Source organism: Brachyhypopomus gauderio, chromosome 12, assembly GCF_052324685.1.
Source record: "Brachyhypopomus gauderio isolate BG-103 chromosome 12, BGAUD_0.2, whole genome shotgun sequence".
In the NCBI taxonomy this organism is placed as follows: domain Eukaryota; kingdom Metazoa; phylum Chordata; class Actinopteri; order Gymnotiformes; family Hypopomidae; genus Brachyhypopomus; species Brachyhypopomus gauderio.
In genome coordinates this window covers 20,240,043-20,258,217 of record NC_135222.1, presented here as the reverse complement: position 1 = coordinate 20,258,217, position 18,175 = coordinate 20,240,043, and the positions used below count along the sequence as shown (strand labels likewise).

The following is an 18,175-nucleotide window of genomic DNA, read 5'->3' as shown; positions in this document are numbered from 1 at the left end:
TATATATCAAGAGATATCAAGAGATGGTTGCGTTCTGCACTTCATGCATGTAGGTGTAATGCTTCCGAAAACATTTGACTATGAAATATCATCAGGTGATAGAGCACCCTTTATTACCAGATACCAGTGGTAGATTTGACTATGCCTTAACAGAGAATAAGGCATGACTTTGTACACACTGTATCCAAAAAATAAAAAAGGTCTGTTTGATGTCCTGCAATTTGTATATGCAAAGAGAGGATGCAGTGTGTAATGAGAGGATGGACCTAACAGGAAAACAATGGTGGAAACCACATTCTATATCGCATCATCTAAACAACATACGAGGTGAGTTTGAGCTTCGTTATGCTTGTTGTGCTCTTCAGAGAAAATTGAGTAAACTTTAGCTGCTAATGTCGTTTTTAAATAATACTGCTTGATCAGGTGTGAAGCTGTGTAAGCTCGAGGAGTGTGCAGCCCAAAATACCAACACTATGTCTTCACACTGGAAAGGAGTTAAGCAGGTAAATGCATGAAAAATGTAATGTGTAAGAGTAACAAGTATAGCATAATTAGCCTGGTACAAAAAAACATCAGGAACAGTGTGAGTTTAATGTGGGCCATACACTTATATTGCAACTGAAATCCTGAACCTGGACCTTAAAATGGGGTTTTGTTTGCACGTGTGATCATTTATAAATTATTTAGAATTATTTAGGTTATCCCCTACCAAAACTAAGGGGAGAGTGAGAGGCAGGTGTGTGTAGTAAAATGATGGCATTCATGCGTTGTCAGCTGAGATCAGTTCTATTGACATGTGGGTCAGTTTTGATCAGGTTCAATTATTAGTAGTAGAAATGATTACAGAGACAGAGGCAGCCTTAATAGTCACCAGTACAAATACTGTAAGTCTCACACTACTCCTTGTTATGTCATCAAAGTTACTCACTGGCCATGTGAGTAAACATGTGAGTAAATTGGGGCATGTTTAAAAAAAAATAAATTATTATGTTCTTTTAAGTTTTTCTATACTTACTGTAATACTTACTGGAATACTCACTACTAGGCTTAAGAATAACTAAGTTTGTGTAGTAATATGAAATTAGAGAATCCAACTGTTCTAACAGGTCCAGCCATGTAGTTAAACAATTAGGTTGTGTGAGGGAAATGTTTTCATGGGTTACAGCATGTAATATAATGATGAATCCAGTTGTTTTTCACTTGGCCTGTGAGCACCACATCATACTTAGTACTTATGGTGGTCTTAGACTTACATATGCATACTTATATATTTATTTGTAGATAACACTTACTGTATTATGCACTATTCTCAGAACAAAATGGCTTCCACATGCGGAAATCAGTAGTGAGTTAGTGTGTGTGCACTGTAATGGGCGACAGATGTAAATGCAAATAATCTGGTGCTTTCCAACATGTATATATAGAATCTGGCAGAAGCAGCATGAATTAAGACATGATAGACAGGTGGGGGCGGAGCCAGATGTGACACCCTTTCTGTCAGGTGTCAACAGTTCACTTTGGTTTTTCTCTTGAACGGTCCTCTGCTTGATTAAGGCTAGTTTTTCACAAGACCTCTCAAACTCACCTGTATCGCCTGTGACGTCATGGAGCGATGGGGCGGACGCATGTGCTGAGCAGAGCAGGTTTATTAAGGGCAGGTCCATTATCGGAGTCGAGAGGGGCAGGAGAAACACATGGGGACCCCAAAACATAAGACATAGGGCTAGACACATGGCTAGAAAATCAAAAGGTACACTTGAAAGGTGGGGGCGGGGCTAGACGAGACATCATCTAAGTATAATTTCAAAGGAAACCCACTTATCTCCTAGATGCCTTCAACTTTCCATCACACAAGCCACATTCTTCTAATACCCATGCTTTCCTTTCCTTTTTTTGAAAAGCTAGAAGAAAGCAAACAGTTCATTTTTGGTTGATCCTCTTCTTAAACAGCTGTTGGAATTGTAGCACACTGAACTTCTCATTTTTCTAGGTTATAATATTTAATCTTTTATTTAGCCATATGATATATTTATTTGCACTGGTGTTTGCCAAATTAATAGCTTGCTTTCTAGTCTCAGTTTATATTACCCTGAAAACCTGCAAATGCATTGTGTCCCATTCCAGTGAATATCAATCAGCTTTAGTGTAGGGTCAGTACACTGCTGTTTGAGTGAATCTAGTCATGTTCCCATTATATACCACATTTACATTTCTCTATATTAATAATGGGGCATTCTGAAAGATGTCAGAGTTATTTGATAGTTCATTTGGATTATGCTATCAGTGAGTAGAGGTTCTAGAAGCTGGTTAGGAGAGAAACCTAACACCGATGCCATCAGTGGTACTGTGTCAAAATATCATTTCATTTTAGTAAATGTTAATATCTGCCACTTTGTGAGAGCTTTGTGTTCAAACTAAGATATAAAATCTTCTAGATAATTCTGTAAGTAACCCAACAGTAAATGTTTGGCTGCAAGTAGATGCAATTGACTGTCCTGTACACAATGGGATAACTGTAAATATATTCTGTTAAAAGTGAAAATCATCAACTTCACAGGACTGCTTGGTGAATATGTTATAATTAAATGAAATTTCAGAGTCAACAACGGAAGACTGTGAATGCTGTTATCTGGCAATACTGAGTAATTCTGTATTACCTCTTTTTTCTGCCTGTCTCAGATTGAATTCAGAAAACGGAAAATGGAATTTACTCTAACAGTTCTCATTATACTGGCTCTTCATTTGATCGGAAAGACAAGCCACTCTGAAAAAGGTAGCCAAGAGCTAAATCTAAACAAATAATCAAATAAACATCAGACGCAGTAGCAAATGAACACACAACTGACCTTCTAAAGCTTTACATTAAACATATCAATACTACACCAAAGGTTTATGTAGTGATGCCTTTAGTGCAAAGAAGAGGTAAACAGATGTCAAACCTCTTCTTGGGATTTTTGATCAATTAATCAATGGTCAGCATGAAAATCACTTCAAATATTTGAATGCTTAAATAACATTCATTAAATAACAAACAGTTTAAAAGTACATTTAAGACACACTGACTGAATACTTAGACACAAAATACAAATCTCACTGCCAAAAGCAAAAACCTGGATAAAGGACAGAAAACCACCACAACAAAACAACATTTAAACATGAACGTATTCTTCATCTACACAATGTGCTCACATATACGCAACCCTGTTGGCTTGCTTCCTTATTTCTTCTGTTTGTCCAGTGGTTTGGAATAATTATCCCATATACATTAACAAAACGGATAATAATATTACTATTGAAGAAAATATTACTGACTTGCAATGCACATGGAGTGGGAAATCATGTTATATAGAGTGCACAAGTGTCAATATCACCGTGAATATCTCTGGAAATTTGGAAATGTCGATATTAAATCATGACAAAGACAGTCTGTACCTCAGCCTACGTAAGAAACAGTATTGTGTTTATTTCACATATAGGTTGTTCAATTATATGGTTGTGTTATTAATTTAATAGTTTACTCAATGATTTTATTAACTGGCACCATTATTTGACAGATGATTCTTCAGCAGAATTCCAGTCTACATGTAATGTCACCAGGTGTACAACATGTGCTGTGTCAAAATTGATGGATGAAATAGGCATCCAGAGTTCTGATGCAACAAGTTTGAAAAGACTGTTGAATGTGAAAAATACATGTTTAGATCTGTGGCATGATCCTGATATGACACGTTCATATTTCAAGTAAGCAACCTTGAACTCAAGCATTTTATCTAAATATCTTTTCCAGTACATGTCCCTAATGTTGAGAAACATTTTCAATTCTTTTGCAACAAAGTGCAGAGAAAAAGTGTATAAGTTCCATCATGAGTGTACCATTTGAAGGGAACAGCAAAGACTACAACCTAGGGGACATTGCCATGACTGTGGTGAAGATGAACACTAGTACTGTGAATAATGGTTATGTGCAGATCTCTGCTTCAAAGGTAATGCTCAACACATACTGTTTGTGAGGAAGAATGAGTAATTAATGATAATATTTTAAAAAGCTTTGAAAAGTGCATGTAAGTATGTAACTTATGTGCTTTCTCATAGGTGCTTGTTAATGACCCACCTGTGGTGACAAAGATTCCCACTGAACCTTTCCTAAGTGCCTCAGAGACGCACAACACAGTCAGTGTAGTGTCATACTCTGGACCTGCAGAGCAACTGTTTCTGGTAAACAAATAACAATAATTGTGCAGTTTAAATGTACATTTATTTTTGTTAATGGGTCTGTATGTTTTTGCTCATTCAAAGATATTATTTAGATGGGATAGATTTATTATTTTGAATGCAAATGTTTGCAGGCTAACCAGAGCAACGTGTCTTTGGTGTCCAAAGTCATTCGTGTAGAAGTCGCCGGACGTGACATAAACGACTTGTCGAACCTGCTGGTCATTAATTTCACAGTAAATAGCAGCACGGCCATACCGGCAAGTGACTTTCTAGAAATAGTTGTGTCTCTGTTAAATTCTTGAGATTCCATCAGTTGTTTATTCTGCCTTTTTGTTCATGTTCACAGGCAAACTATGGGCTGTCGTGTTTGTTCTATGATGAAAAAGGTATACTAGTGCATAGAGATACATCGTAAATGACATATATGTTAATGACCATTAACATTCAAATGTCTGGGTCCTCTGTATAGTGTGTGTACTTATATCTGAGTGTTCCAGTTGGTGGCTGTTTCTTGGGGTCAGGGACTGTGCTCTTCTGGACTGATGCTGATATCATTACTGGGATCTGTTGGAGCCGCTCCCACAGTGTCAGAATATCCATCCATTTGTAGGATTGTCTTGTATTAGCGCCCTCTGCTGTGTGTCTATGGTACATTCTGTGGAGGAGCTTATTCTGCCATGACACTTGCTGAAACAACACTACCCAACAACCCTCAGCCAGAAGAGAGAGTACTGAAAACACCTGTACCGCACTAAATGTGACGGTAACGGTAATTTAAAGAAACACGCACGCCACAGCGTGTTTTTGTGCTACCGAGCTTTATTCTTTCTCATACATTTTCCGTTGCCAATCTTCTTCTTGTAGGCTATATAGCAGGTATCACCAAATGGCGGACCGCGGTCCGGATCCGGACCCGAACGCCGTCCAGTCCGGACCCAATCACATTCCTGATTAACTGGATACGGACCCAAATGCCAAAAAAATTTTAACGGGAAACTATATTTTAAACCGGAGAATTTATTTTCAGACGAGTGTTACCGCTCAACAACTTTTGTTCGCCACACCCCCCCGCTCAACAACTTTCGTTCGCCACCCCCCCCGCTCAACAACTTTCGTTCGCCACCGCGGACCCGGACCTAAGGTCTGAGCTATCTGCCAAAAATGGACCGCGGAAAGATTTAATTGATTACCCCTGCTATATAGTATTTCCGATATTGCTCTGCCCAATTTGCCCCTTTGCTTGCTCCGTTGATTACCTTATGTGCACCTTGACCTTTAGTCTGTTTATTCGACTCCGCTTCTTAGATTGTGGCGTGGCTCAGATTACTACACCCTGTCCTACTCCTCTCGTTATTAAAAGCTCTTGTTTCCTGTCTGCGAGCGTCCTCGTTTGGTTCGAGATGTTACACTAGCTCTGCTTACGTGGGATCCGTGTCCCTCATCAGCGAATGCTTGGGGACCATTGGATGTTTTCATGGATGTGTTGTGCCTCGTTCTGACCAGTGGATCTTCCTGGACATCTTCCCCCTCCTTCCAGCTGGCGTACACACAACAGATGTTGAATAGAGTTTTCTGCTCTTGAGATTGGCCACTTATAGTTATTCTCTTGGCCAGCATATTGTGCCTGCTGGGTATCTTGTGACTGGCAGGACAAATGTGTTTATGGCCTTATTCTTAATGGTCCTACTGTAATGTATACTGTATTCTGTAATTAACTCAAGAGTTGGTGAACTTGAGGCCAGTGACTTGAGTTGTTAACAGTTGGGCTGCGGCATTTTGTAATAGTTTATTGATCTTCCAATTCTAACTCACCCTGAGTAAAAAAAAATAACTGTGATTTTGTATCAAAACACCTTAATTGTCTTAATTGGAGAGACACCTGGATGCTGCAGTCCTTCTGATTTCGGACTCACAGTCCCTGTAGGATTGTTGAATTTCCAGGTATTGGTAGCTGTTCTCCATTAATTTTCTAATTTGTTTTCTAGATTTTCTCAGACATTTCACGTATTGATTTTACTCCTGCTGATGTGATATCGTATGATCCTGAGTGTAATTACTGCATGAATAGGTTGTGTCTGATCACATTTATACTTTTGTACAAATGTATGTCATTTGGTAATGTACAATTTGTTCATTAATAGTTTATGTCTGACAGCATAATTTTATTTAATGATTGCAAAATCAGACAACTTGCCTCAACCGTTCAAGTGGAGTGACTATGGATCGTTCACCACACTCGACTACTTTAACAGCAGCAACATTGTCATGTGTTCATACAACCACATGACCCCCTTCGCTGTACTTCTGGTAGGCACTGAATTTGTCTTTAAATGATATGTTATTTTTTTCAGAAATCAAGTCAGCTTGCAACTAATGTTTGTAATACATGTACTGTCCACTTTATTAGACATGATTCTTAACTCACTGGTCCCTTATTTAGACAGATGTGTCTTCGAGTTTCAGTTAATTTAATGGTGACAGATCATAACTGTAGATCATAACTGTAGATCATAACTGTAGATCTTTTGCTACTGGCAATACTCAGTCATTTTGTCCCCCATTTGTCACTGACTACTGACTGGGTGTTATTTGGGTTTGCAACATTTACTCTGACAATGACATGGTAGTGATTTATGGGTACATAGTGCTCCACCAACCCATATGTTCAGCCAACAGCTTTCCTGTGGTCAGAAACTCAAACTATTTACTCACAAGCAGTTCCTGCAAGGTGGCCATTTCTAATAAAGTGGCTGATCATAGTCTCTAAATCCATTCTTTCTGCCCATCTCTGATTTTCATCTCCCTCTCTCTCTCTCTCATTAGGGAGATTTGAAAATTGATGAGCACAACTGGATAATTTTGTCATATATAAGTTATATAGGCTGTGGTCTGTCATTATTCTTCTGTACAGTCTCAGTATTTGTCTACATGCTTAAGAGGTGGGTAATTATTTGTTCATCATTGATCTTTGTGTCCACCACAGCTTAATATATGCACTTAAACATATATCCATGTATACAGTATTACTGAACCATATTATTACGTTTATGTTTGTTCAAGTATATGAAGGGCAGAGCCTGTTCACATGTTTCCAGTATTTGTGTTTGTTTCCCCAGGAGTCCGAATGTGAACCACTCCAGCAGTATCCATGTGTGTCTCAGTGGTGCTCTGCTACTGTTGAACACTAGCTACCTGCTCAGTGAGTGGGCAGCCACCCTGGGCAAAGAAGGTGTCTGCGTGTTTGTGGCTGTGGCAATGGAATACAGCCTGCTGTGTTGTTTCTTCTGGATGGCCATCGAAGCTGTACACTTATACCTGCTACTGGTCAAAGTATTCAACACCTACATCCGACACTACATGACCAAGCTGTCACTGTTTGGTTGGGGTGAGGACCAGGGCCATGTGGACCCCAGGGCAAAACATTTTGCAATATCAACTCAATAAGTCGTTCACATTTAAATTAGAATTGTACTGTAGTACTAATATGTGTCCTAGCAGGAGTTCCTGCAGTCATCGTTGGAGTGTCTCTGAGTGTGTATGATGTTCTACCGCTTTATGGCACCAAAACCATTTCATTATCAGGCACCCAAGGATACTCTAAAATGTGAGTAAACACTAAATATGCCTACTAAGTGTTACACTCTAAAATAAATAAATAATCTGCGTAAGACCAGACAAAATACCAAAAACACTTTACAAATGTTGACTTGACTGAGCAGGGGCATTGCTTGTATATACTGCAGCATTTTCTTTAAAATCTTCAGGGTTGTACAGTAATAAATATTAAATGTCTTTGTCTTCCTAACAGAAATGTCTGTTTCTTTTTTTCCCCAGCTGCTGGATCACCAATAGTAGCTTCCTTTATGGAATGAACCTCACCTGCCTCAGCCTAATGTTCGTGTTGAACACGACCATTCTCACGACGGTGATCTGTCAGATCGTTAAGCTTCGACACTGGGACACCAAACACACCAGCCTGTCGTTTGGCAAGAAAATTTGCAGCGTGCTGGGTGTGACCTGTCTGCTGGGAATGACATGGGGTTTGGGTTTCCTCAGTTATGGATACACAAACTACCCTGTACTCTACCTCTTCTGCATCTGCAACAGCTTGCAAGGTAGTCTGGGTGCATGTAGACAGGCTCACGCAACATCAGAAGGTATAGGCACACATATATATTTTGTGAAAGATTAGGAGTGTGCTCATGAAAACAAGCAATCAGTCAATTAGTGTTTTATTATGATATTATTATTAATAATAATAATAATAATTTAATCATAATAATATTTTTTTAATAATGATTTATAATAATTATTATAACAATAATACAATTTCTATTATAATTACTTAAATTACCACACAAAAATCCAGTTCCATAACATAACAAGTGGTATCTTCAGGCTGTACATGACTTTTTCGTACAGGGAAAGATGTTTAATATTTGCTGAGGTAGACAACAAACCACATGTTGTCTATAGAAATGGTCTCCTCACTAGGCTGAATGTCATCTGGTTTGATGGAAAATAACTGCGATGATTAATGAATGTCATTCACAGATGCTGGTGCTTTTCTTATTAAAGCACTGGGCATCCCCTTAAACATCGTTAGTGCGGGGGCAGTTGTGTGTATTTCTGAAGTGTTCAGTCATCACTTACTAAGTCATAGCGAGTTCCCTGACCTGTGAACTATATTTTCCATGAGAATAAGTACTGTCATACTGAGAACGCAGTGAGTTGCGATAACTGACTCAAGATTTGATGAAAACAAAGAAAACACTAAAGAGAAGTAAGATTTCACAAGAGCTGTGACGAACAGTAATGCGATGTGGGGCAAAGGTCAAGATAAACGTAATCTGTGTAATCTACAGGGAACTGAGATGTGTGGGGAATATGACGTGGAATATTTTGCTCTTTATGTCTAGGTTTATCCATTTTCTTATGGATCTGTATCACAACAAGGAACAGCAGTGATTGTGAGGATGAGAAGCTGACTGTCTTCAAACCGTGGTCTTTCACATCCACATCTAAAAGCAGCATTCCTGATCATTCTGGTCACTCGTAACGGAATCACGTGGTGCAGTTACACGACATTTCCAACATAACGGAACGTGAAGCTGCAGGGTGTTGACAGCAGTCACGAGGCGCACCACCCGTCACATGTTTAGAAATCAACATCTCCATGTCACCCCACTGCATAATAACCAGTTTCAGATCAGTTGCGCAGTCTGTACTTCTCCATTTAGGAAAGTTCCCGCTTATCAATATTCTGAATGTTTTTAATCACGTGTTTGGATGAAGCCAACAGCACAAGACATTGTTCTACTGTCTCATGTTTGTGTGCACATTTTCACTAACCTATCGGGGGTCACTGAGATGGGTAGAACTGTCTTATTAATTAACTGTCTTGTTAATATTATTCATGAAGGATTAAGATTAAATTGCCATACAATAAGCTTTTCTTTCTGTTTGACTCTGTTCATACTTCTCCAATAAACTGCTTTACATCTCATGTTTGTTCAAAGTGATCCTTTCCGTCTCCACTGTGTACACGCACATGCTTTAGCTGAAAATGCAATTCAAGAAGTCAGCCGTTTCGTCAGGAAACCACAAACATCGACAAGTAAAAGGAAAAGTAAAGACGTGTCGAGACGAGTGTCGTACCTGATGCCAGGACAACAGCGTCATTCTAAAACAATGAGGAGAAACTGCATTGCTTTCTTTTTGATCATGCAGGCAGGTAAGACAAGAGATGTTTTACAAAGTTTGATTTCAGTCCACTGAAAGTGATTATTGAAGCCATTCCCTAAAGCTTCTATGGCACAGGGAACCATTCAGTCAGTTTTTGTTATTTTAACGAGTGGACCGGATAATATGGGTACACTGGATTTTAAAAAGGGGTCATTCTGTGGGTCATTATTATTAGGGGTGATCTGTAATATCTTGGGCATCTTGACGGATTCAGTATCTATCATCTCGTGGATGTCGTAACGCTGACATGGACGGCTGATATTTATTTTATACCGAGAGCTTTTTTTGTTCAAGATATATGCTGAAAGTAATTATTCCCTGTAATTGCGTAGGCCTATCTATCATCACAGATTATCGTACATTTTTATTTAAGAAATTAGCCTATGTAGCGGACCTATGTCATCCGGACCGCTAAAATATCACAATGTAAGCTGCAGGCTACATAAATTATCCGTCACATTTCATATGGCAAGTGAAAAACTATTGTCAATAAAATATCTAGTGTAATTATTCCAGCATACATCACTGTCTGAACGCGAGTATTATACTCGCTGTCTTCGTTTCCTTTAGCGCCGTTTAAAAGCTTTTGTCTTTTATCGTTCGATCGGAATTCAATACGAATTCAATCGCAAATGTAGAATATCGTTCAATCGGAATCGTTTAATTCGGAATACACTTCACAAAAAATAGATATTTGCCTCTAACCTTTACAGGTAAAGGTTAATGTAACCATCTCTAAACATTTGAATACCGATGTCCAACTGTTCAATGTTTCAGTACTTTTTGATCTTCTCTAACAAAGGTATTAACGGCAAAATTCAAACAGCTGTTTGATCCTTGAATTGACCAATACATTTCCTGGTACATCATGCTGTTCACATGTTGGAGGAACATGACGACCATAGGCGTGCAGAAATAGACATCAGGTGGTAAAGCACCACCAACTCTGCACTTTATCAACGAAAGTGCCCTTTTGAAACTTCGATTAAAAAACATTATTATTAAAATTTTACTGAGGTCGGTTTGAATTCATCTTTGAAAACCTGAGCGATTAAAAACAATGCCCTGAAATGAGCCACCACCTCGCACACACCCGACCTCTCTCTTCCTTTAACACCAGATGCGCTGCAGCAGCAGTTCAGTTCAGCGTGTGGAAGGAAGCGTCTTCAGCACAGCACGCACGGTCACAGATAGACTTCTTCTCCCGTGCCCCACCAGCCAGGTCACATACACATCAAGTAAAATCGTATTTTTAGCCGACTGGTCACCTGATAAACTAGTCGTTCTAGCCCAAATCATTGATAGATAACGTGAAGACGACCACAAACAAATAATTAAGGTAGCGTTTGCAAATCTGTGTGTTAAGCTGAACGTTTTCTGTTAGGTTTTATTAGGCAACATAAATTAAAAATTCATTTGTGGAAGAAGAAACGGCAAGTTCCCCATTACCTGTGAAAAATGCCCATCTGCATTCATGTAAAGACAACACTCAGTAGCCTATAACTCCTTATCGTACTTTTTGGTCTTTTTATTGTCTTAATTGTAGGCCTATATTAATTTAATAATTGCAAAATATATGCAACAAGGCCTGCAGACAGTGGAGGGTAAACAGAAGTTAACTGAAGGACTTAACAATGACTGTATATAGTTAATATTGGATATGGATTTTATCAGTTGGTGGTGTGACTTTTTTCCATTGAAATCTCACGTTTAGAGAATGTTACAAATAAAAGTCAAATTTAATTCAACATGTGCGTGTACATTTTTTTAATAATGAAGTGTTCAACGTGCACTAAAAAGTTCCCTTTCCCCCCCTGAGCACTTGCCCCCCAAAATGTCTGTGCACGCCACTGATGACGACACCTAATATTTGATTAACAGTACCATCTCAAGGCTTCCAGCAGGACATTCTCAAATGAAAATGCCACTGAGCTTATAGACTCGAGCCTTAGAGTGTCACAGAGTGGCAACGGAGACACGGAGAGACGGGAAGAGTCACAGAAAGGCACAGAAGTGGACCTCCATTGGCCACACCGCATCTGAATCCCAGAGAAAACCTATGGGATCAACTGAGTCATCGTGTAGAGGCTCTTAACTCTGTATCCCAGAACCTCAATGACCTGAGGGCCCTTCAAGAAGAGTAGGACTCCATGACTCAGCAGACAATGAGTCGACTTGTGAACAGCATAAGATGTCATTGTCAAGCTGTAACTGATGCTCAAGAGTACATGACAAGATATTGAGACGTTGACATTTTTTGATGGTGTATACCAACTTCTGTTTGCTTTTGTTTCAATAAATTATTTGACATGAGGAAATCACTTTTACATGTTTCTACTTAAATGCTCTGCTTTCACTGTAGTGTGAACCTTTTACATTTTCCATCAATTTCAACTTTTTGTGAGTGGTATATAATCAAATATTCAAAGTGCTTGGCAGAAATGTATAAAAAGTAATAGAAAAATCAAATTAATTTCTGACTGATATTTCCAGTGACATCCATGTCATCTCAGCCCTGCTCTCGGGTTCTTGACAAGTGTGAACTTGACACGGACATCCCGAGGTGAGGATCTGATAATGAGCTTCTTAGTTTGCAAGGGGCTGTACGGTTTTTGCTTTTGCTATAAATCTATACATTATCTACATTTAGTGTTGAGAGGCTGTGTAAACTGTCACACATTACTGTAGGCCTGTTATTGAGGCTGTTTGCTATAAAGAGCATGATTTTGGAGATAGAAAAGGTGAAACTGACAACATTACTATACAATCACGTTTATTACATGTATTACAAACTGATAACTGTGACAATTGACCCCTTCCTGCCTGTCAATCATGTCTTTGTTTTTGTCTTCCATGTGCTCCTTTGTTTTGGTTTCAGTTCACACCCCATCATATAGTTATCTACCTATCACTGTTGATCTCACCTGTATCTTGGTCCTTGTTAGTTCATGTATTTAACCATGTATTTAACCATGTATTTAACTGTGATCTGTCTTCCTGGTTGTCTGTCTTTTGTCATGTCCCTGGTATCTTGTGGGCGGAGGGGGTTAGCTAAACATGACATTTGAGAAAGAATTTCCACTTCAGTATAATTGTGCTTAAGTAACCTATAGACTGAATGAATGTTTTGGACAGGTGTCTTGAACATGGTATGAGAAACTGCGTAAACAAAGGAAGAGTGCGTAAACCAAACCCAAACCTGCAGTTGATGACTGTCAATTCCTCTTTTGCTGTAAGACTTTTAAACCTAACTTTTAAGTACCAGTTAACATACCAGAAGAGAGTTCTCTCCATCTCTCACTTCCTCTCTCTCTCTCTCTCTCTCTATCTATCTCTCTCTCTCTCTCTCTCTCTCTATATATATATATATATATATATATATATATATATATATATATATATATATATATATATATATATATATATATATATATATATGTGTGTGTGTGTGTGTGTGTGTGTGTGTGTGTGTGTGTGTGTGTGTGTGTGTGTGTGTGTGTAGTGCAGGTGAATGAATGTACAGTGAATTATATTTAAGCCATTGCCTTTGCAGGCCAGAGTGGACACACAATATGGACATGTCATTCGTATTCCTTCAGAAGCTCTCCTGAGAAGCATTACGATGCAGCCGGACATTAATAGCTATGATGTGAATGTGAAAGTATTTGTGCTCAATGCCAGCCTTTTTGAGGTTAGTGGCTGACTCCAGTAATGGAATCACCTAAATTTAATGCATTGGCTAATTGTTTTATATATTTCAGCTGTTGGTAATCATAAACATAGTGAAATTCCTCTATACATAATGTCTGAGCTACAAAATGTAAATATGTCTATTTCAAATGCATGCATTGATGTTGGAGAGGTAGTTTGAAAGTAGTTGAAAGTTTGAAAGACCTCTCCACATGTATTTTGACACAGGTATCTGCTGCCTCTGCTCACGAGAATGAGGTCATAAAGAATCATAAAGTCTTAGGAGTGTGGCTTGGAGAAAAATCTGTTCAGAATCTTTCTCATCCAGTTACAATGGCATTTGCCAGTTCCAACCAGGTAAAATATGTCTGTTATATAACATGGTAGCAAAATTAATTAAGATTGTTATTTTGCAAAGTGCAAAAATAGAAGTGAAAATTACTTTTCATTCATGTTTACCCCCAAACATGCATATGTTTCAGAGTGAAAATGGAAGGTGTGTATACTGGAAAGGTAGGTAGAGACAACAATCCTGAACTCAGACTTTTATTTTGAAGGAAAGACTAATTTTCTTCACTTCTCATAAGAACAGTAAGAGGACACATAAAATTAACTATGTAATCAGCTCTGTAAATTGCATGGTGGACTGTAAATAGTGATTTTCTGTTTCATGATAATGGGGACCTTTGTCTTTGATGTGCTTCTATTTGCTCTTCAGGGAATTGGAGTACTGAGGGCTGCAATACCACAAGGAACAGCACACATTTTGTCTGCAGTTGCAATCACCTTAGTTTTTTTGCAGTACTTATTGTGAGTTCAAGGTTCAAACAGAGACACTGTATTCTCCCGCAAAGAGCTGTCATTGGTCATTCTCTCTATCCTGTCTTGTTCTGAATTTTTCATTTTATCATGTGATCCCTGACAGAATCCGGGGATTGTAATAGACCCTGAAGATGTTAGACGTCTACAATATATCACATATATTGGATCTTCTTTCTCTGTGGTATTCACAGTCATCATCATTGTACTGTTTCTAATACCAAGGTAAGACAGCTTCAATAACACATCTGCTGAAGCCACAGTATCTGCAGAACTACCTAACTAGTGTGTAAATGTCTGATTTGAATAGTTTATGCAAGGAGTTTATGCATTAAATATGATTAGTAGGGTACATTTTAACATCTATTTAAGAAATAGAAAACTAGATTAATTGCTTTTATTCCTATTTTGAATTCCAGATATATTCTAGAAGGGTAGAGTAATGCTTGTAAAATTTCAAAATTGTTACCGTGTTTAATACTTTATACCTATAAGAACTCGTTTCCTGTTTTAACGTCAACGTTATATTATGATTTTAGAAGCAAATGCATTGAGTCTAAATTAGCCTTATTAACCCTATAACAGTACAACTATAACTGTGGCCCTATAAATGCATCCCCCTCATCTCTCTCTTCCTGTCTACACAGGAAGTGGAAGAGAGAGCACTCTGTCATCATTCATACTGAGCTGGCAGGCTCACTGCTCCTCCTCCACCTCTTCTTCCTGGCCAGTGCCTTATTTTCTGGAACAGAGACGGTAGCGTGTCGGTTCCTTGGGGTTATGCTCCACTGGGCCCTGTTAGCTGCCTTCACCTGGATGGCTATCGAAGGCTTCCACCTGTACCTGCTGCTGGTGCGGGTCTTCAACATCTATATCAGGAGATACCTACTCAAGCTCAGCTTGGTGGGCTGGGGTGAGTTTCTGAAGATATTGCCAGCTAGCATAATTGCATTGTTGCCAACTCTCACGCAATGAGTGTGAGACACACACACATTTGACTGTCTTCACACGCTCACACGCCACACATCTGATTTCTCACACTGAAAAAAATAATCTAGTTTATTTATCTCTGATCTACATCTATGATTCAGAGTTACTAGTTCACTCCAGCGCCAACCACTGGCGATCGATCTTTCGCAATATAATACTTAATTTTTTACACCTACACCCCCCCGGCAACATTTTACACACACGCCACCCCCCCCCCCCCCCCCCTCCCAAATCAAATCTCACTACAAGTGATCTTGAATATCACACTGGCTATGAGAAGATAATGTGCCTTTGGTTTCACTGAGTAACACAAAGAACTGCATTTTAGACCTCTTGCAATATCATGTTTAATATGGATATCTTTCTTCTTTATTAATGTAGGCATTCCTTCAATTGTAGTGATGGTATCTGGAGTGTTTGGTAAATATGGCAGGTACACTATCGCAGGGAATGACGGCAGTGATACTGCAATGTAAGAGACATATCCAACACTTCCAACCCATCATTCTAATGCCATTCTCTCAGTTCACTTCAGTCATGTATCTCCATATTTGTGCCATTTCGTCCCCAATCTTCAGCTGCTGGGTTACGTCTAAGTACGTCAGTATAATAACTATCAATGGTTATCTGGTACTGTTGCTGGTCTTCAACACAACCATCCTGGCAGTGATGGTGCAGAAGTTACATCAGTTCAGAGTGCAGAGTATCCAGAGTGGAATTAAGGTGAAGAGGATATGGAAAGATTGGGCCACAGTACTGGGACTCAGCTGGGTTCTGGGTCTCCCCTGGGGAGTGGCCTTCAGTACCTATGGCCCACTGGGTCTAATAGGGACTTACATCTTTACCACACTCAATGCCTTTCAAGGTGAGTGTCACTCTCTGATGTGTAACTCTTTTGCAGTGACTGTTCATGTGCTTTTGACTGTCGTTGAAGGCTTACAGGCAGGAGGTTCTGCTGATGCTTTGTTTCCTGTCTCAGTTCTGTGTTGTGGTTTGAACTGTTGAACTGTTAATATGCTTCGCCGTTTTGACTATCCACCATGGGGGTGTACGTCTTTTGAGATCATGCAATGTTGGCTGCATATTTTTTTTTTTTTGGAAAGCAAAAAAACAAATCACAATTAGAAATATTTTTAAGTGATAAAAATGATGTGAAATGCTGTGTTTCATATTTCAGGTTTCCTAGTTTTCCTGTGGTTCCTGTCTATCACATGTCACTCAAAACGTGAGGAGCAACAGTCGGTGAAGGGCACATCCATGAGTTACATGAGCTCGTCATGATGACGTTAAGGCACTGAGTCACAGCATGCTGGGCATACTCCAGAAGTTTATTTTTCACTCAAATTTAACCTTGAGTTGATCAAACTCAACCCCTCACACCTGGACCTGATGCTTCTAGAACTGCTGATTCGAATTTCAGCACTCAAAATGAGTCAACTTTGAGTAGACTGAATTTAACTGATGCCTTTGCACGATTGGCTTCTAAAGTCCAATGTCAACCAAATGCTACAAATAAGATTTAACATAAGAAATTGTAGAGCTTTTTTAACGCCAGTCACTCAGAAATGAATGTTTAAAATGTTTAAAATATTAAAATAAGGTGTATACAACTTTAGCAAAATAATTCATCCATTACTCCGTCTTTTTGTATTTAAGTATTTTTCCATGTATGCTATCATATTCACCAAATGTGTTGTCAAATGTCACTATTTTGCTGTGTTGTCAAAAAATATATATTTGTAATGCTTAATCCACCCAAGAACTGTAACACGACTATATATGTCAAAGAGTTATCAATCAACCAAACCAATCAATTACAGATAGATATTTGAGTCTTATGTGTTGTTTGTGAATTATCTATCAATCTAACCTTGCAGCTCATCAGATAAATCGTCTGCTTTTCTTTCTTGTATTGCTACTTTATATTTTCAAAAATGACCGGAAATATTTAGTTATTGAAAACAAGTCTCCCCTCCAAGTTTGTCATGGTCATCACAATAGTTACAATGGGGTCTGTGAGGAGAAGTTTAAAACAGGACTTGATGTCATCCAGTCAGGACATGGCATACAGCGTTGGCCCTGGGTCATCCTGCTAACATTTGCACTTGGAAACGAACGTCTTTTCTCAGGTGGGGATGACATCCAGGAAACATTTTTGGAGCAAAAAGGGAGCACAACTTCAGCTGGGTCTTCCTCCTCTGGGAGTGTCACCTTCATACTCTGACACTTCCTCCTTTAAAACCTCCACAGCCTGTCAGCCTGGCTTCTCTCCTCCTGATCACTGTCATGAACAGACACGTGGACCAGGCTTCAGCTGTAGTATATCTCTTGGCCATTGTGCTTCCAGAGACCAGAGACTGAACTGAACTGAATGAAGCTTTAAATAGTAGAACTGTGAGAAAGTTGTATGATACATTGTTTTCTTTTTCAATGCATGCGGTTTCTGTGGGATTAAAATCTACATCGATAACAGGTTCCTGTGAGAACTGTGAGAACATCAAGTGTGTGTGTGCGTGTGCGTGTGTGTGTGTGTGTGTGTGATGCAATAGTGATTTGCACTGTGAGATCACCAATGTGTGTGTGTGCATGTGTGTCTGCTCAAATACATCTGTGTGTTGAGGTGTGTGAGAGTAGATGTCTTGGAACAGATATGTGCTGTTTTATACATCAATTCTTATAAGTCTTACCCATTCACCAATTACCAGAAATACCATAG

At 38.9% G+C, this 18,175-nt stretch overlaps 2 protein-coding genes across 7 annotated transcripts; both read left to right on the top strand.

Moving 5' to 3' along the window:
* The first annotated feature begins 203 nt into the window (after positions 1 to 203).
* Positions 204 to 9,721, top strand: LOC143528139 (adhesion G-protein coupled receptor G5-like). 6 transcript variants are annotated; one of them, XM_077023686.1, is made up of 15 exons: positions 204 to 327; positions 424 to 503; positions 2,680 to 2,773; positions 3,239 to 3,442; positions 3,567 to 3,741; positions 3,836 to 3,983; positions 4,093 to 4,215; positions 4,347 to 4,472; positions 4,562 to 4,601; positions 6,401 to 6,522; positions 7,039 to 7,154; positions 7,332 to 7,600; positions 7,714 to 7,819; positions 8,050 to 8,330; positions 9,135 to 9,721. In XM_077023686.1, the coding sequence occupies exons 1-15, from the start codon at positions 210 to 212 to the stop codon at positions 9,272 to 9,274; spliced, it is 2,142 nt and encodes a 713-aa protein (XP_076879801.1). In that variant the 5' UTR covers positions 204 to 209; the 3' UTR covers positions 9,275 to 9,721. The 6 variants fall into 6 exon arrangements, with proteins under 6 accessions (XP_076879801.1, XP_076879802.1, XP_076879800.1 ...); XM_077023687.1 differs by having other exon boundaries at positions 205 to 327; positions 3,570 to 3,741; XM_077023685.1 differs by having other exon boundaries at positions 205 to 327; positions 3,555 to 3,741.
* adgrg3 (adhesion G protein-coupled receptor G3) lies at positions 9,721 to 17,935 on the top strand. Its single transcript, XM_077023691.1, has 12 exons — positions 9,721 to 9,949; positions 12,454 to 12,523; positions 13,096 to 13,192; positions 13,514 to 13,651; positions 13,879 to 14,007; positions 14,133 to 14,163; positions 14,369 to 14,460; positions 14,576 to 14,694; positions 15,117 to 15,382; positions 15,841 to 15,931; positions 16,038 to 16,324; positions 16,637 to 17,935. Exons 1-12 carry the CDS (start codon positions 9,721 to 9,723, stop codon positions 16,738 to 16,740), a joined length of 1,653 nt encoding a protein of 550 aa, XP_076879806.1. The 3' UTR covers positions 16,741 to 17,935.
* Positions 17,936 to 18,175: the final 240 nt, after the last annotated feature.